The following is a 19,103-nucleotide window of genomic DNA, read 5'->3' on the forward strand; positions in this document are numbered from 1 at the left end:
ATGGGTCTACTTAATTAAGCAACTTTTTCAAATATTCTATACTTTTATTATTTTAAAAAATCTGTTTGATTTGTCAGTTACTCATGGGGATAAGTTAAAGTCTTGTAAATTAGGGCTATATTGTTATGTGTCAGGATTTTTATATTTTCCAGGTGCATAGGTCCTTTTTTCACAATATTCCTGTAATTCCTAATAATTTCTTTTTGCCATAGTGTCAATCTTGTTTCATAATTATGTATAAGCCACATTGTCTTTTTTTCAGGAGACATTAGGCTGGTATACCCTCTCCTATTTATTTATCTTCATCCTTACTGTGTCTTGTGTGATTTATTTTTTATTCAATCTATGAGTGTGGGTCATAGAGGGGTTATTAATTGCTGAGTATGGTCTGTTTTTACTTATTATTTTTTTTTAGATTTAATTTTTAAAATTGAAGCATAGGGACTTCCCTGGAGGTCCAATGGTTAAGACTCCGTGCTTCCACTGCAGGGGACATGGGTTCGATTCCTGGTTGGAGTAACTAAGATTCTGCATGCTGTGCCGCAAGGCCCAACAAACAAAAATATCGAAGTATAGTTGATTTACGATGTTGTGTTAATTTCTGCTATACAGCAAAGTGATTCTGTTATACATATATATATGCTTTTTTTAAAAAACATCTTTATTGGAGTATAATTGCTTTACAATGGTGTGTTAGTTTCTGCTGTATAACAAAGTAAATCAGCTATACATATACATATATCCCCATATCTCCTCCCTCTTGCGTCTCCCTCCCTCCCACCCCTCTAGGTGGTCACAAAGCACCGAGCTGATCTCCCTGTGCTATGCAGCTGCTTCCCACTAGCTATCTACCTTACATTTGGTAGTGTATATATGTCCATGCCACTCTCTCACTTTGTCCCAGCTTACCCTTCCCCCTCCCCGTGTCCTCAAGTCCATTCTCTAGTAGGTCTGCGTCTTTATCCCTGTCCTGCCCATAGGTTCTTCAGGTTGTGTAATAGTATGATAAGTTGGTGTATTACTCTTTTTATATATTGATGGATTTAATTTGCTAATATTTTGTTGAGAATTTTTGTATCTATATTCATGAGGGATATTGGTCTGTAACTTTCTTTTCTGTACTATCATTGTCTTGTTTTGGCATCGGGGAAATACTGGCTTCATAGAATAAGTTGGCTGTGTTGGGTCTTAGTTGCGGCACTCGGGATCTTTCGTTGCAGTGAGTGGGCTCTTCGTTGCAACGTGCGGGCTCCAGAGTGCACGGGCTCAGTAGTTGGGATGTGCCGGCTTAGTTGCCCCTCGGTATGTGGAATCTTAGTTCCCCGACCAGGGATCGAACATGCGTGCCCTGCATTGGAAGGCAGATTCTTAACCACTGGACCACGAGGGAAGTCCCAAAGCCTCATGGGTTTTTTTTGTTTTTGCCCTCCTGGCATTGTCAGAGAATGTAGGTATTACAAATAAATGGATTTTCCATATAACTGGAACTGATCTTTTCAATAGCAAATGGGAAAAAAAGTTTTTAAAAACTGAGGTATAATTGACATACATTATATTAGATTCAGGTGTACAACATAATGATTTGTATATTTTGTGAAATGATCACCACAGTAAGTCTAGTTAACATCTGTCATATACGTAGAATTTTTTTCTTGTAATGAGAACTAAAGAAAAAATAAAATCACTTTTAACGTAAAAGCCACATTTTTTTTTTTTTTTTTTTTTTTGCGGTACGCGGGCCTCTCACTGTTGTGGCCTCTCCCGTTGCAGAGCACAGGCTCCGGACACACAGGCTCAGCGGCCATGGCTCAGGAGCCCAGCCGCTCCGCGGCATGTGGGATATTCCCGGACCAGGGCACGAACTCGTGTCCCCTGCATCGGCAGGCGGACTCTCAACCACTGCGCCACCAGGGAAGCCCTAAAAGCCACATTTTAATACTTTGTTTTGTGGTAACTTTTTGGGAACCCTGTGAACCATTTTTTCTCCATTTCCTGCTGGATACTGCTGGACCATTAAGGGGAGAATGGAATCTTGGTAGAGGAACAAGGGGTTCTTTCCTTCCTGTTTGCTTGTTATTCTGTGAATATTACCACAGCAACAGTCCTTCACTTCAGCGGAAAGGGCAGAAAAAGCATTCTAGGCAGAGGGAACCGTCAGTGCAAATGCCTGGAGACATAAGTAATCCATGCACAGTAATAGAAGTTTGGTGAGTTTGGGGAATAGGATCTGTGTAGTGACATGTAATGAGAAACGAGATTGGGAGAGGAGGGCAGAGCCCAGGCTAGAAAGGGTCTTGGAGACTAGCCCAGGGAGTTTGGAATTTCTCCTTTAAGCTTTTGTTCTTCAAACTGCAGGTCATAACCCATTAATGATTCATGAGCAGCTCGAAGGGCTGCAACAAGCATTTAAAAAATAATAAAACAAAAGAGAAGAGAAGACTCTCTCTATCAGAGTGCCTCTCATGAGTAAAAAAGCACTGCTCCAGCTATACAGATATCCGTGTGCACGTGTGCGTACAGGTTTGCATGCGTCCTGGGAGCAGCCACATGTGGAACATCCTGAACTTGAGTCAGGGGTGATGTGACATCTAAATGCCCATCCTTCCACCTCCTTTCTCCAAAACATTTCTTCTGAGAATCACCCCCTTCCTCCAGAGTTCCTCTGGGGGCAGGGGCTCCATCTGAATCACCTCTGGAACCTCAAGAGAGGCACACTGGAATCCAACTGTCTTTCATCCAAATCTGCCTTTGTCACGTCCTAACGGTGTTACTTTGAGCAGATTCTTTTTTTTTTTTGTAGACAAGAATGTCTTCTTCTTTTTTAAAAAAATAAATTTATTTATTTTATTTTTGGCTGTGTTGGGTCTTTGTTGCTGCGCACGGGCTTTCTCTAGCTGAGGCGAGCGGGGGCTACTCTTCGTTGGTGTGCGCGGGCTTCTCGTTGCAGTGGCTTCTCTTGTCGCGGAGCGCAGGATCTAGAGCACAGGCTCAGTAGTTGTGGCGCACGGGCTTAGTTGCTCCGCGGCATGTGGGATCTTCCCGGACCAGGGCTCGAACCCGTGTCCCCTGCATTGGGAGGTGGATTCTTAACCACTGCGCCACCAGGGAAGCCCTAGACAGATTCTTTAACTTTCCTCTGAGTCCGTGTGCTCATTGGTAACAAGGATCATCACAGACTCACCTCGCAGACACTTTATTTGGTTGAATGAGTGCACGCCTAAGTGGTGTTATGGATTGAATTGTCAAGAAGGTACTCTAAAGTCGGAACTCCCAGTACCTCAGAATGTGATCTTATTTGGAAAAAGAATCACTGAAGATATAATTAGTTAAGATGAAGTCATCTTGGAGTATGACTGGTATGCTCATAAAAAGATGGCCAGTAACAAAGAACAAAATAATGTCATTTGCAGCAACATGGATGGACCTAGAGATGATCATACTAAGTGAAGTAAGTCAGAGAAAGACAAATACCATATGATATCGCTTATATGTGGAATCTAAAAAAAAATGGTACAAATGAACTTATTTACAAAACAGAAATAGAGTCACAGATGTAGAAAAGAAACTTACGGTTACCAGGGGGAAAAGGGGAGAGGGATAAATTGGGAGATTGGGATTGACATATACACACTACTATATGTAAAATAGATAACTAATCAGGACCTACTGTATAGCACAGGGAACTCTACTCAATACTCTGTATTGACCTATATGGGGAAAGACTCTAAAAAAGAGTGGATATACGTATACGCATAACTGATCCACTTTTTTCTACGCTTGAAACTAACACAACATTGTAAATCAACTATACTCCCATAAAATTAAAAAAAAAAAGATGGCCATGTGAAGAAAGACAAACACAGGGACGACACCATGTGATGACAAAGACAGAGTTTGGAATGACACAACTTCAAGCCAAGCAACTCCAAAGACCAAGAGCTGAAAACCACCAGAAGCTAAGAAGAGGCAAGGAAGGATTCCCCTACAGCTTTCAGAGGGAGCGTGGCCCCGCTGACACCTTGATGGTGGATCTAGCTTGCAGAACTCTGAGACAATGCATTTCTGTTGGTGTAAGCCACTCAGCTTGTGATACTTTGGTCTGGCAGTTCTAGGAAACTCATACAAGGGGCCCAGCACAGTGTCTGGCACATAGCGGGCACTCCACACATGCTACTTGTGCCTGTCCTTATGGCAAGAGCAGGATTCTTGTTTTGGTAGAAGAGAGTAGTGAAAAACAAGCTACCCAGAAACATCACCACTGTCATCCTCCCATTCCTGCAGCCACTGAGTTTTAAAGCTCAACACCAGGCTATGTTTCAATCTTCAAATAATTCCTGTGAGGAAGGAGACAGATGAGAGACTCAGGAAGGTCCAAAGAGTTAGCAGCAAAGCCTGGACCAGAATCCAGGGCTCCTGTTAACATCTCCGCCCCAGCACTGTCTCTTTGCTGGGCTGGGTCACTGGCTCTTCCAGAGCAACAGAGCTGAGACTGCCCTATCTGGACAGGCGAGATCGAGGCATTGGTGGCTAGAAGGTGACTTCTCTTGGCACCTTTGGTAATGCCTTGATGGACTCCTGCTTTTTTTCCCTTTTCAGGTGTAAGTTTGAGGACTCTGGAGATTAATACTTGTTCTCGCTTCCCTCTCGTCTCCCTTCTTGCTGGGCAAAGACTTACTAGCCACTCTATCTTCCCCTGGAGATATGCCTCATTGGCAGAACCCAGCTAGTTCCAGCCCCTCCTTTCCTCTCTTGACTCTTCCTCAGAAGGAACTTTCAGCTTGGAGATCTGACGTTTGCCACCAGAGGGGCTGGGAACGCAGTTCCCAAGGATGTGGCTAAAGGAAACTCTGATGCTAAAACTCTAAGCATCAAGAGTTCCAAGCATCAGTAATTCAAATGTTCGGAGTCTAAGGTTCTGGGAATCCAAGATTCCAAGATTATGAATTGTAGACTCTGCAGTTCCAAGATTCGACCATTGAGTTATGCCACAATTCCAAGATTCCCCCAGGTGAGGTTTCTAGAAACCTCTTAAAGTGACATGCACAGGAATGGATAAAGTTTGATTCTGACTCTGAATTGTTGAATAGTGTGTTTGTCATAATAAAGAGTGTGACCCTGTGGATCCTTATTTCCCTCCAATGAGTAGGAAGCAGCCAATTTGTGGAAACCGAGTTGCCAAACACAGATCATGGAAATTGAGAAACTTGAGAATCATAGCCTGTTATGAAACTTGCAGGGTTCAAAGGACCAGATTTCCTCTCACTTGACCTCAATCACTGGTCCTTCAAGTGTGGCAAGCTTTGTGGATGCGAGGATCTGTGTAGCATTTAGATCTAAGGTTAGATCTAACTCTAGATCTAACACAAAGATCTACAGCTGATGTGTATGAATGTTCAGATTGTGCAATGCTGAAGGATGCCACTTCTAAGGGAACATACGCTAACTTATCTGAGAGTAAGCAGGTGATTCAGACCCTCACAGATCCCAGATCCACCAGAGAGAGCCCCACCTTCAGAAACTCAGAGGAAATGTGACTTCCTGTATACACTCAGGAGAACATGCAATCATATGCTCGAATGCCTGCATGCACACACGCGCACACACACGCACACACACAGACATGGCTGCTACCAAACTTCTCCTGGCATTTTCTCTGAAAGTGTTTCTCTCTCCCACCCATTTCATTAAGAAGTCTGACTCCTGTCCCCAGGTCTGACTCTGATCGGACACAGTCGCCTCATCTGGTGTTGGGCACGAAATATGCTCTGGCCTCCGAAGTGTGCGTGAGTGGGCAAGGGTGTGGGCAAGTATGTGGTGAAGCCAGGTCAGCTGCCTGTCAGGGTTCTGGAAAAAGTCTCCTGGACAGAGCTGTTCAGATTGTGTAATAGTATGATGAGTTGTTGCTTTTTCACTTGAAGGGGTGCTTTTTAAGAATCTCCCTAAATGACTGTGTGCTAAGTACGGCCATCCCTATACAGATATGTGTTCATGTACTTGCTGAGCACTTACTTGTGTTCTGCGGGACCTCGGATAGAGACTTAAATTCTCTGGACCTCATCTTTGTTACCTGTAAAATGGGCATGAATACTGTTCCCCGTGACATAGGTTTGTGAGCGTTAAGTGAGGTGAGTATATGACGCTTATTAGCATAGAGCTGACACGGTGTACTTGCTCAATAAATAATATGTTATTGTTACTATTCAATGTATAGTATAAGGTTTCTTTTCCTCTCAACCCACCTCTAGCAAGGTGAACAGAGTCCGTTTGTTTCTTCCTCTCCTATCCACCTTGCCCCTTCCTTCCCCTGACCCCCGTCCATCATCCCCCCATCCTTAGCCCCGCCTTTCCCTCCCCCATTTGCTCCTCCCACCAGCCCCACCCTGGCACAGCCCTGGCTCACCGGGGCAGGAAGCTCATGGTGTAGTTTTGTGGGATGGTGACAAAGCCCACGTGTTTGGGGGACACGTCGATGTCCTGGGGCGACTGTGGGGACTTGAAGTGGAAGTTCTGCATGATGGTGGTGAGGAAGAGAAAGAGCTCCATGCTAGCCAGGCCTTCTCCGAAACAGTACCGCTTTCCTGAAGGAATAGGGGGGAGGCATGGGGTGAGGCTTGTTTTCATTGCTGCCTGCACCCCACTACCGACCCCCGGCTGTATTCTCCCAGGGAGGATGGGCTGGAATATCGAGGCCTGAGAGACTTTCAAAGAAGTTGCTACTCCTCTCTGAGCCTGTTTCCCTAGAACATGGGGTGGGGTGAAGCAAAACAGGCTGTAGCAATGGGAACTTTAGGTGCCCCTTCTCCTCAAATACACACTCAAATATGGCTGCTGTGCCATCGCCTTTCTAGGAATCTGAAGAATCTAAGTGACCTTGGACAAACCTCTGACTCACTCTGGGCCATGATATTCCCCATCTCTGAAATGGGTATGATCATCCCTTTTCTTTTGCCTGGGCCCAGGTTCTTGGTAGTTATGGGGGTTGCAGCTGGTTGGCTCCAAGGTATCTGGTAAGAGGGACTTCCAAGTTGGAGAAAGATACTAGGTTACACCTTAGAGATGAAGGAGGCCCCTGTTGGTGTTGGCCTGGCAGTGTGTCTTACCGATGAAGAAGGGCACAAAAGCATCACTCCTCTTAAACTGCCCCTTCTCATCCAGGAAGTGCTGAGGGTTGAAATCTCGCGGGTTGGAGAAGAGCTTGGGGTCTCTCAGCATGGAACCCAGCATAGGGAACACTTCGGCGCCCTGGCTGGGAGGAGGGAGGGGACTTTGATAAGGTGGAGTGGGGGATGGGTGTGCTGAAAGCACCCGGGGGTGGAGGGGGAATTTGTGTGACCTAGGTGAAGGGAAGTGGGAGGCATGGGAGTTGGGGTCCTCTGAGGGAGGAGCTTTGGGGGACATGAGATTCATGGTCCCGAGGCAGGAAGTTTGGCAGCCATGGGGTTCATGTCCCCTGAGAAGGGAAGTTTGAGGAACATGGGCTCTGTGTCTCCTGGGGCAGAAGTTTTCACAGACATGCAGTTCATGTCTCCCAAGGCAGGAGGTTGGGGGAACAAGGAGGTTATGTCTCTTGAGACAAGAATTTTGGGGGGGACATAGGGTTCATATTCCCTGAGGCAAGAGGTCTGGGGAGATATGGGATTCAGGAGTCTCTGAGTGGGAAGGTGGAAGCGACACGGTAGTTGGGAAAGTCTTTGAGGGAGTGGGACAGGGGCTAGGAAGCTTCTAAGGGGAACGGAGTGTGGGGTCACAGGGAGTGGGTTGGAGATCCCTTTAGGCTGGGTGGGACAGCACCTTGGAGAGGAGGAAGTCTCGCGGTATCCTGGGTGATTCTGCAGGCCGGGCCCATGGGGATCATGTCTCAGAATCTCTGGATCTCAGTGGATCACCGCCTCTGTGTAAGGCATCTTAGCTCCGTCCTTGAACTTGGGCTGATGGTTCTTGTCAATCTCCTCATGGGTTTTGGCTTGGGGAGGAGGGGGAACGTGTTTAGCTATTGGGAGGACTCAGGGCAGGGATGACCGTCCAAGTAGGTACAACATGCATGACATCTACGTGTGGCACAGACATACAACATTCAGGCCGTAGGCGCTGCTGGTGCAGGGTCTTGCACACCTGGTCCTGCCAAAGTCACCTGGGAGGTGCAAGGGGAGAGTCTTGGGGGATGGTCTAGAGGAGCAGGCAGTGGGCACTTGGCTGGTTCAGTGTGGGCCCTGGCAGGTATTTCGTCACTGAGTAGAACATCTCACAGAGCTGAGGGTGGGGAGAGAAGAAGGGAAGGGAAGGACAGCTGTCAGTGCTCAGGACCCAATGGGAGTCGGACCTGTCGCAGGGCAAGGAAGGCACTGGGTTAAAGGCACCTACACAGATGTTTAGGTATTTCGATGGGGCTGGATGGGAATAGAGATCTAAGTTTTCACATGAGTTAAGTGTGAGGGACCCTGTCCAAGAATTAAAGTGAGATGGACTGGGACACATATCAGGTTTCAGACGTTCAGGTGATGCTGGATTGGAGCATACATCTGGTGTTCGTATATTCAGGTGAGGTTGGGTTGGGAGACACCTGTCCAGGTGCTTAGCTATTTAGGTGGGACTTGGAAGGGGGGGTCACCTAAGTGTTTAGGCATTCAGGTGGTCTCAGTTGGAAACAGCTGTGTGGATACTTAGGGAATCTGGATTGGGGGCTTCTGTACAGGTGTTAAGGTGTTCAAGTGGGGCTGCTGTGCAGGTGTTCAAGTGGGGAGATACCTGTTCAGGTGTTCATATATTCAAATGGGCCAATAGGGGGCACTTCTGTAGGTATTTGAGTGAGCTGGGCTGGAAGACACTTATTTGGGTGTTTGGGGAACAATCTGTCCAGGTGTTTACATGTTTAGGGGTCTTGGTTTGGGGTACCTGTCTAAATGTTGAGATATTTAAGCGAGCTGGGTAGGGGGCACTGTCTAGATATTCTAGTGGGCTGGTTTGGGACACCTGTGTAGATAACAAATGATTTTGGTGGGCTGAATTTTCCTGCACCAGGTGTTCAGGTAGTCAGGATATGGGCTGAGGTGATCTCTTGTCCAGGTGTTAAGAAATTCAGATGGAAAGATAGAATATCTTAAAAGGGAGCATCTGTTAGATATTAAGGTAAGTTGGGGTGAGGACACCTGCGCTGGTGAGAAGAGAGAGCTGGGTTGAGCACATGTATCTTGCCTGCAGTGTCTATTTTTTTTCATTCTTTTTTTTTTGTTGGGGGGAGCATCTTTTGAGATATCCAGGTGTGTTTGGAGACTGAGTATTGGCCACCTGTCCCGGGTTCTGGTGCAACTGTTCAGTTGTCCAAGTTCAGTTGTCCAAGGGCTGGTTTTGAGGGGATCCTGTCTGTTGGAGGATGGGAGTTTGGGGCACCTGTCTTGGTGTGGAGGGGCAGTTGGCAGGTTGAGGTAGAGGCATGGTAGAGCCAGGCTGGGACAGGTTACCTGGCCGGTAGACGTAGCTGTGAACTGGAAGCTTCCCAGCATCATACGCAGCAGTGACAGGAACTCTTTGTTCTCGCAGTCAAAGCGGCCCCCGAAGACGATGGAGCTGATGACACAGGAGACGGTTCGGCTCAGGAAGAAGGTGGGATCGAGGAAGGCGCCTGGGGGATGGGGTGGGGTTAGGGAGAGACAGGGATTTGGGGGAGAGTCAGCTTGGCGGTCTGATGCCAGTCTGCGAATTTGAGGAGGGCGCGGAAGTGTTGAGCCAGACTTCCAGCCTCAGATCCCAGAGCTGGGAGGCCGGACGCCTTCGCCCAACCTGGACCCCTTCCGGGGCCAGGATGCGTGTGTCGGTGCGGGCTGTCTTCCTCCTCCTCCCCCTCGCACTCTCCGGGGTCCCCCCACTCACCGTGCGTGCCCCGGCAGGCCTCGATGAGGAAGTCCGCCTCCCCCTGGATGCGCTCCTCGATGCCGCGCTTGCCCACGCCCAAGTCCCGCAGTGCGGTGATGGAGAAGCGCCGGAGCTGCTGGGCGCGCTCCCAGCTGCCGAACGCCAAGCCTGCAGAGGGGGCGTAGGAGTCGGGGCGGGGCAGGCCCAGACCAGCCGCCTGGCCCGGAGAGCGAGAGAAAGGTGGGCAGAGAGAGCGAGTGGGAGATTGAGCGGGGAGGGGAGGGGTGGGGAGGGAGGGAAAGAGGGTGGGAGGAAGCAAGGGAGGGAGGGAGGGGGGTGGGCGGGGGAGAAAGAGAGAGACAGAGACAGAGAGAGACATACAACTCAGAGAAATGCAGAAAGAGGTAGAGACCGAGTTGCAAGAACAGAATCAGAAGGAGAGAGGCAGGAAAGATACACTGAGAAAAGAGATACAGAGACACTCACAGGAAGAGAAAGAGACAGAGGAGGGAAGGAGGGGAAGTGAGATACTCGGAGATCTGGGAGGCGGATATAACAATTGTGAAGGATTCTAAAACTGAACTGGAGAAGAGAGAAAAATAAGGAGAGAGAAACAGAGAGGGTCTGGGAGGAGGAGAGACTGTTACCAGGAGATGGAGGCACGGGGATTTTGAAACAGAAATAATGTGAGATTCTAAGACTAAGAAAGAAGAGAGAGAGGGAAGGAGAGAGAAGCCTGGGGAAGCACAGAAGTTGAAAAGGAGAAAAAGACAAAAAGGCATAAGGAGATAGAGGACCAGGGTTCCAAAGCAGAAGTTCCAAGAGCTCCTAAGAGATGCAGAGAAAGAAGAGACATCTAGTGAAAGAGCACAGGGAGATAGGGGAGAGAGAGGCAGGGAGAAGCAGAGACGCAGAAATGCTAAGACAAATGAGAGACAGAGGAGGCGGCAACCACGAACAGGAATGGGGACAGAGAATGCCAGAGGAAGTCAGGACGAGAAGGCTGGGGACACTGAAGCCATCAAGTCTGCCTGACCACACCCCCTGCCCCCCCCCACTCTGAGGTCCCCCTCCCCATAGCCTTTGAAGAGCCAGTTGAAGTTAGCCTGCTTGCCTCGTCCACTGAGTTCCTCAGCCTGATCCACCAGAGCCTCCGTCACAGTGTCATATCCACACAGCACCACGACCCGCCAGGGCCCCAGGTGGACTGTGGACACAGGGCCATAGCGCTCGCTGACCTGATGGAGGTGAGTGCGAGTGGTTAGAGCACCTCTACTCTGAACTGGCCCTGTACCCAGATCTCACATCCCGAGATGCATTTCCCTACAGGTTCTGACGGTCAAGGAGCTGGACATCCCAAGATGTGGCCTTTCCTGGCCAGGACCCTGACACTGAATCTTTAAAACTCCCCTTTCCTTTCCTATGACTCTGGTCCAACATCGTCAATTCCCAGCCACAAAGCCCCAACCAAACTGGGCAGGCCACCACCCCTATCCCATCCCACCCATCTCTCTGCCTTGGGACACCTTCATGAAGGAGTTGTACATCTGCTTGGTGTTCAGGTGCAGGTAGTTCCCGACGAAGGGCAAAGGGGTGGGTCCAGGAGGCAGTGTCCCCTCGAGCTTCCTCTACCGCCAGACAGACATCAAGACCAGTATAGTCAGACAGGCCAGCAATGCCGCAGGAAGCAGCCCTGAGGCCAGCATGGTGGCACTGGGGGTGACAGTCAGTTGGTGATGTCTGGGGTGGTTTGCTTTTATACTGCCTGGGAGAGAAGGGCCGACTTTGGTCCTGATTGCATAATTGTCTCATTTCACCTCCCAGCTATACCCCCCACTATGCTCCCCACCTAGCTTGGGACAGAGCCAGCAAGGAAGGAGGAGGGGGACCTCAGATCAGAGTAACAGAGAGTGGGCCCCAATATGGAATTTGTGGTTCCCTCGGGAGGCACGACCCTAGGCTGTGGAGGGCAGCTGATAAGTTCCAGAGTTGAAGATTGTGGAATATTTGCTTGGGGGAGCCCCTAAGCTTTGGATTTGGGATCTCAGAGTGAGAAGGGACCCCAAAGTGGTGGATTTTGGGGTCTTGGGAAAGAAGCATTCAAAGATCTGGATATAAGGGTATTAGAATGAAACAGGATGTGTGGCTGTGGATTGGGGGGTCTTTTGGTGAGGAGAGATGTAGGTTGAAGGGTCTCATAGTGGGGGGAGATTCCAGGGAATGGGTTTGAGGGTCTTGAGGTGAGAAAGGACCCCGGGCTGCGGATGTGGTGTTCCTGGGAGGAGAGTCCAGCTGGATCATGGAATCTGACCCCAGATGTTGATCTGCCTTTACTTTGGACACAATGCTGCCTCTTGATTCCCAGAATTCTCATTGGGACCTCAAAGTGAGGTCAGGATAGGGGTCATGGAACTGACTATCTGTGGTTGGGCAAGAGGTAGAAGACCATAGCTGCACTTCCATGGAACTTCCCACAGAACTGGAGAAGAGTAACTCACGGTCTCAGCTGGCAGAGGGACTGGCCAGAGCTTGGAAATAGTAATAAACATCAATATGATACTGAAAAATCCCAGCTGTCTCAAGGATTAGAATTCACAGAGAGCCCCAATGGTTCCCTACCCAGATGCTTAGGGAAGCCCTCTACATTGATTGTATCATTTCCGTTATTATTATTGATGTTTCCCATTTTACATGTGGGTATACTGAGGACAGAAAACAGAGAGTGGGCAAGGGGCACACGTGTGAACCCTTTCTCTCCTGCTCTGCACTCACTTCCCCTTCCTGCGATTGGGTTTCCCCACCAGTGGAAAGGGAGTATTTGGGAAGCGAAGGTTGTATTTGAGGGTGTGTGAAGTCCCCATTAGGCGTGATTCCTGGTGTGTCAGGGCTGTTATTAGCAGGCAGAGAGAACTATGTCAGGAGAGATTTGGGTAAACTCCAGTGTCGGAAACAGAGAGGGACCCTAGGATGCTGAAAGTGGGAGTAGAGAAAAGAGGAGTGGTCCTGCTGTTTCTCCCTCACTGACATTTTTCCTTAATAGTGTTGGTTACCCCTGGTAAACACCAACTGTGAAGACTAAGCCCAGGTATGTGTGGTGTGATCCAAGAACAAAGAACAAGATAAACTCAAAGGGCCAACATTGCCGGAACAAAGAGTTACAGGACCCCTATCACTTATGTGTTTGGATTCCAAGAGACCTGGCCCAGCTCCATTTCCCTAAGTCTTTATTGAATTTGTTACAATATTGCTTCTGTTTTATGTTTTGGCTTTTTAGCCGGTGAGGCATGTGGAATCTTACCTCCCCCACCAGGGATCGAACCCGCACCCCCTGCATTGGAAGGTGAACACTTAACCACTGGACAGCCAGGGAAGTCCCTCCATTTCCCTTCTTAAAAAAAAAAAAACAAATAGTTCCCTTATTTTTCAGGATATTACCTCCTTCAGTCTTCAAGGGTCATACTAAGTAGAAAAACTTCCATAGGACAGATGTGTCCTGAGAACATTCTGAGGTAGGTCACTCCCATTGGATCAACTTCTCAGAAAATTCTCTTTCCCACAGTATTATCCCCAGGCTCTTAAGCCTTTTAATAGAGGCATTCAACCAGTGTTTACTGAACCCACTACTTCATGCCAGCTTGTGCTGGGTGATGTTGAGAGCACAGGGGTGACCAAGACAGCCCTGGGACCTGCCCTCATGGAGCTCTCACTCCAGAGGGGGAGACAGATCAGTCACCAGGCAATGACAGCTCAGAATGGATAGTGCTGGGATGAGGAGGCACAGGCAGAGGGGTCAAGGTCAAGATGGGGGCACAGGCAGAAAGGTCAAGGTCAAGATGGCGGGGCTCAGGGCTGGGACACCTGATTCAACCTTGTAGTTTCTGGGTAAACCACTAGGGGACGCAGTAGGAATTTTTCCATGGAAGGATAAGGAGAGTGGGGAGGGAGAGTTCCAGGCAGAGGAATCAGCTTGTATAAAGGCCAGAGGCCCGTGGAGCATGGTTGAGAGCTTGTTAGAGCACAGAGATCTGGGGCCATGTTCACTGGTGAGTCTGGAGCCATGAGCAGGTGTCCGATCTGGTGGACCATATGCAACTGGGTTGAGGGAGTTTGGACTCTGTCCTGAAGCTACGGGGAGTCACAGAAGGCTTTTAAGCAGGGGAACAAAATGGTCAGATTTGTGTTTCAGAAAGATTCTTCAGAGTTTTGGAGATGAGACCATAAGCGGAGAGATGAGGAAGTGACTTCTACAGGTGAGAGAGGACAGGACCATGGAGATGGGGAGAGAGTGCGGATTGGAGAAAGATATGGAAGGAAGAACTAATTCTTACTTGGTTCTATGTTGACTTTGCTGTGGTGAGGGAGGAGGCTAGTGTTGGGGAGAGATGGTAGTGTTGTTTATTGGTTTGGGGACACAGGTCAAGAGCAGGTCTGAGGCAAGAGAAAACGAGCTCGACTTTGGACATGTTGAACCATGGCATAGTCCCTGCTCTTAGGGATTTCTTAGGCTAGTGGGAGAGCAGATCTGGATAAATTAAAGTCCTCAGTGATGCCATTAGTTTTAATTAGTAATTATTAGTAATAAATTACTACTTAGGGTTGAGAATTGGGAAGGCCTGGTAGGGGAGGTGTCATTTGAACTGGGTCTTGTGGGATGAGTTCACAGGTAAGGGAAGAGAGCAGGGCGGTCCAAGCCAGGTCTTGGATATGTGAGATGGATGGAACAGAGCAGGTATGTTTCACAGTAACACCTCACCGTTCCCTGTCCCAACCTTATCAATTAACTCTCTATCCTCTACCCCCTAGCCTGACCCAAAACTCTTAGAAAAAACCTGGCTCATGCCCACAAGTGTGCCTGAAATGTATGATGCTGTCCAAATGAGAATCTTTTTTTAAAAATCGAAGTGAAATTTATACACCATAAAATGTTCAGCGGCGTTTGGTACATTCACCGTGTTGAGAAACCACCACCTCTAACTAGTTCCAACAAATTTCCAGATGAGAATCTTTTTTTTTTTTTTTTTTTTGGCCACACCGTGCGGCTTGTGGGATCTTAGTTCTCTGACCAGGAACTGAACCCGCACCCTTGGCAGTGAAAGCATGGAGTCCTAACCATTATACTGCCAGGGAATTCCCCACATGAGAATCTTAAGTTAGCCTTCTTGTTTTAAATTTAAATACTAGTACTGCAATAGTGATATCATTCATTGAACTTAGCATCTTACTGTGTGAAATTTTTAATGAGTGTGAGCTTATTAAAGTCCTCATAGCAAGCCTATGGTCTTGGTTTTGTCATCCCCATTTTGCAAATGAGTTAAGTACGGTCCAAAGAGTTGGAAGTGAGTTGCTTTGGGTTTCACAGGCAATAAAGGTAGAGGCTGAACATGGTCTCGTGTGGCTGGCTCTAAATTTCATGCTCTTCACCACCGCTCTAGACTGCCAAGCTCCACCTTTTCTTCTTGATGAACCATCAGAAAACTGTCCTTGATAGCCTGTGGTTTTTGAAAAACTTCCTTGTAAGCCTGAAACAAAACATTCCAAAATGTTACAAATGTATATTTAAAAGGTCTCTCAATAGGGAGGAGACTTGACCTTTTATTGTTTTTGTATTCTTTGGAACATTAACCAAAGACCTGCTCAACCAGTGTTACCATCCAGGCTATTGGCAGTGAAATGGTGAGTGAGCCTGGAGAACAAGGGGTTTGGTCAGGGAGTGAGATGTTTGTGTTTCAGATTTCAGTGATGACAAGGATTAGGGTAGGGCTGGTGGGAGTGTTGGCTGGAATTAGTGAGACCAAAGAAGAGAACACAGTCAAGTTTCCTTTTGTCTGATTGTTTGGACAGCCATGGCCACTGAAGAGGCTCCTTCTCAGAAGAATGTCAGGTCTTGGAGTAGAGAGAGGGGGGAAAGTTTGCGAGATGACAGAGATGAAGGAGGCAGACTCAAAAAAGAAAGAATTTTTATAAGTGGATGGAGGGGTCATACTCTAGACGTGCTCTGAGGAGTTTCTGATTCCGGTTATGGTTGAATAGCTTCTATAGGGACAAGTATCCTGAAAATAACAACTATAAACTCAGAATAAAACATTAAAATAAACCCCAATTCCCTGAAATGGCTGAAAAGTGAATAAAGCAGGCAGATACTGAAGGGAGCTAGAGGAAGAGAATTTCCTGTTTATTATATATTTTGGCCTGAAGGCAAGCCCTGGAAGGTGCCGTGGAGGCGGCTAAAACACAGATAGAAACATTGGAATTTTTCTGACTTGAAGAACCAGAGGACAGAGTTTAGGGTGATTATAACACCTGGTGGTAGTGGTGGTAGAATCTCAAAAAAGGAGAGAGACAGAGAGGGGGAGCCCCAAATTCTATGTATAAACTCTGTCCAAATTTCTGACTGATTGTTGAACTATTTATGTGCTGGAAAACTCCACGCGGTGTCAACCAAGGCTAACAGAACTGAAATAAGATTTCAGAGCTGAGCCTTTGAGCTCAGTCAAATTAACTGCTCCCTGAAAACAAAACAAAATAAATCAATATTCTTCAGCAGAACATGACAGAATCCAGAGTCTTTACAATGTACCACTTGCAATATCCAGGATAAAATCCAAAATTACTAGGCATATGAAGATACAGGAAAATATAACCATACTTGAGAAAAGGAAATTGATGGAGAACAACCCTAGCATGACCCTAATGTTGGAATTTAGCAGACAAAATTTTAAAAACACCTGTTATGTCTGTGCTCAAGGGTGTCAAAATGGTATGGAGCCATAAGAGGTATTGACCCTAATTCTGACCCTGAGACTCACTGGAGGTGGTTGAATGAGTAACTTTCATTGGAGAGAGTGTTAGAAAAACTGTGCTATTAAGAGGAGAGACTATTCAGAGTAGGACCGGGAAATGGAAGAAAAATTTGGACACGTGGTTCATTTATTTAGCAGCTATTAATAGAACACCTGTTAAAGTGGCCAAGATGGCAGAGCAGGAAGACCCTGAGCGCACCTCATCCCACAGGCCCACCAAAATTACAACTATTTACAGAGCAACTGTTGATGAGAAAGACCTGAAAACTAGCAGAAAAGATCTTCTACAGCTAAAGGTATAAAGAAGGAACCACAATGACATGGGTAGGAAGGTCAGAGATGCAGCATAGTCAAGACCTATACCCCCAGGTGGTCAACCCACAAACAGGAGGACAATTACAATTGTAGAGATTCCTGCCAAGGGCCGAGGGGCTCCAAACCCCACATTGGGCTCCCCAGCCAGGAAGTCCTGCCGCAGGAAGATGAGCCCCCAGAACATTTGACTTTGAAGGCCAGTGGGGGTTATTTTCAGGAGCCAAGTCTTGAGCCATGGCCAAAGTTTCTGGCTTTTTTTTTTTTGCGGTACGCGGGCCTCTCACTGCCGTGGCCTCTCCCGTTGCGGAAAACAGGCTCCGGACGCGCAGGCTCAGCGGCCATAGCTCACGGGCCCAGCCACTCCGCGGCATGTGGGATCTTCCGAGACCGGGGCACGAACCCGTGTCCCCTGCATCGGCAGGCGGACTCTCAACCACTGTGCCACCAGGGAAGCCCATCTGGTTTTTTTTTTTAAAGCCACTCAGTTTGTGATACTTTGATATGGTACCTAGGAAACTACCTGTCTTAGCAAACTAATACTTCCATTAACAGAAAAATGGATAAGCAAAATATGGTATATCCATACAATTGAATTGTATTCAGCCATAAAAAGGAATAAAGTACTGATACATACTGTCACTAGCAGGAACCTTGAAAACATTATGCTAGGCAAAAGAAGCCAGTCACAAAAGACCACATATTGCATGATTCCATTTATATGAAAGTCAAGAACAGAGAAGCTATAGAAATAGAAAGTAGATTAGTTGTTGCTTAGGGTGGGGGGTGGGGTGACAGAGTAGGGGAATGACACCTAGAAGGTATGAGGTTTATTTTTGAGGTGATGAAAATGTTCCAAAATCGACTGCAGTGATGGTTGCACCTATCTATGAATGTATCAGAAAACATTTAATTATACACTTTAAGTGGGTGAATTTTTTGACATGTGAGTTATATCCCAATAAAACCTTTTTAAAAGCCAAAAAAAATAAAGAAAATGTCCTCTCTGACTCATATATCCTGATGTGTTCTTCCTACCAGTGAAAGTATAAAGGCAATCGATTCACCTAATCTCTGAGAAGAATTTACTCCAAGGAAATAAAAGGGATATCGACTCTCTCAAAACTTTCTCATACCATCTGGTGTCACCCCAAACCCTTGGGCTCCTCTTCTTGCATCATAGCCTTCGACACTATCCTGTCCTTCCATCAGAGCCCTGGCTACTCTTGCTGTCACTGTCCAGAGGTGTTAGTCTTTCACTTCACTGTGAGCCCCATGTGGCCACTGAATGAATCTATCCTGGTCACCATTATGGCTTCAGTCCCTTCCACAGGGCCCCATTTAGAATAGGGGTGTTTGTTGAATGAGTACAGTGCCTTATAGCCCTCAGAATTTCTAGGAAGTTTCTAATTGACTCTCCTCATCAATAAAAGTGAAGGTGGGTACAAGGCATGACCATTTCTTGTCCGACATGAGATACCCCTGACAGCAATCTTCACTACAGAGGTACCCATTAGGTGACTCTCCATGGTGGTCCTAGTCTCTCACTGCCCAACTCTCCTCCCTCCCTTCTTTCCTTTCATGGCTGTCAGATCTGTATCCTTGTCTGAAGACTTTTCCTGACCCACTCTGCTTTCTTCCTCTTTTGTCTTTCCCACACATTACCCCCCAATAAAATGATGCACTCCCAGCTCTGTCTGAACCTCTGTTTCCTGAAGGACTCAATTTACATACTGTCCATCATGGCATTTGTTCTTTATCCCATACCCAGTCTCAAAACTCTTCCAATTTTAGAAAATCCCATATTGTGTGACGCTTCATCAGGGGAAAGTCTTTGTCTCCCACCACAGCAGCTGAAGGGGTAACCATTAATTCTTCCTCACCACATTCTGACTGTGGCTTGGCTAACTGGATCATCCTACTGGGAACTTTGACTCTTGCTGGAGGAAGTGACACAAAAACACAGACACGATTAGGAAGTTGTCCACAGTGGCTTCAATGGGTCAAGAGTCCCAAAGCAGTAGTGTTCAGTGCCTGGGGACTGGGTGGGGTGGCAGTGGCAGCAGCAGCCCCTAGCTGGATGGTTCTGGTCATTACCTTGGCTGATGTCCTCCTGACACAGCTCTTTTTTTCCTACTCATA

The 19,103-nt window shown here is 47.3% G+C and overlaps 1 protein-coding gene and 1 long non-coding RNA gene across 2 annotated transcripts in view; both read right to left on the reverse strand.

Moving 5' to 3' along the window:
• Positions 1-6,365: 6,365 nt before the first annotated feature.
• On the reverse strand, positions 6,366-11,555 carry CYP2A13 (cytochrome P450 family 2 subfamily A member 13). Its single transcript, XM_073796826.1, is given in 10 exon segments — positions 6,366-6,578; positions 7,101-7,242; positions 7,792-7,813; positions 7,815-7,876; positions 7,878-7,963; positions 8,113-8,228; positions 9,286-9,619; positions 9,868-10,014; positions 10,922-11,087; positions 11,376-11,555. Coding segments are annotated over 10 exon segments (1,437 nt in total). The 3' UTR covers positions 6,366-6,396.
• Positions 11,556-14,705: 3,150 nt separating this feature from the next.
• LOC141277152 (uncharacterized) overlaps positions 14,706-19,103 on the reverse strand; it is a 35,636-nt gene continuing 31,238 nt past the window's right edge. The window contains exon 3 of the long non-coding RNA XR_012327999.1: positions 14,706-15,368. This is a non-coding gene — a long non-coding RNA (uncharacterized lncRNA). The remainder of the gene's footprint in view (positions 15,369-19,103) is intronic.

This window comes from Tursiops truncatus, chromosome 19, assembly GCF_011762595.2.
Source record: "Tursiops truncatus isolate mTurTru1 chromosome 19, mTurTru1.mat.Y, whole genome shotgun sequence".
Taxonomy (NCBI): domain Eukaryota; kingdom Metazoa; phylum Chordata; class Mammalia; order Artiodactyla; family Delphinidae; genus Tursiops; species Tursiops truncatus.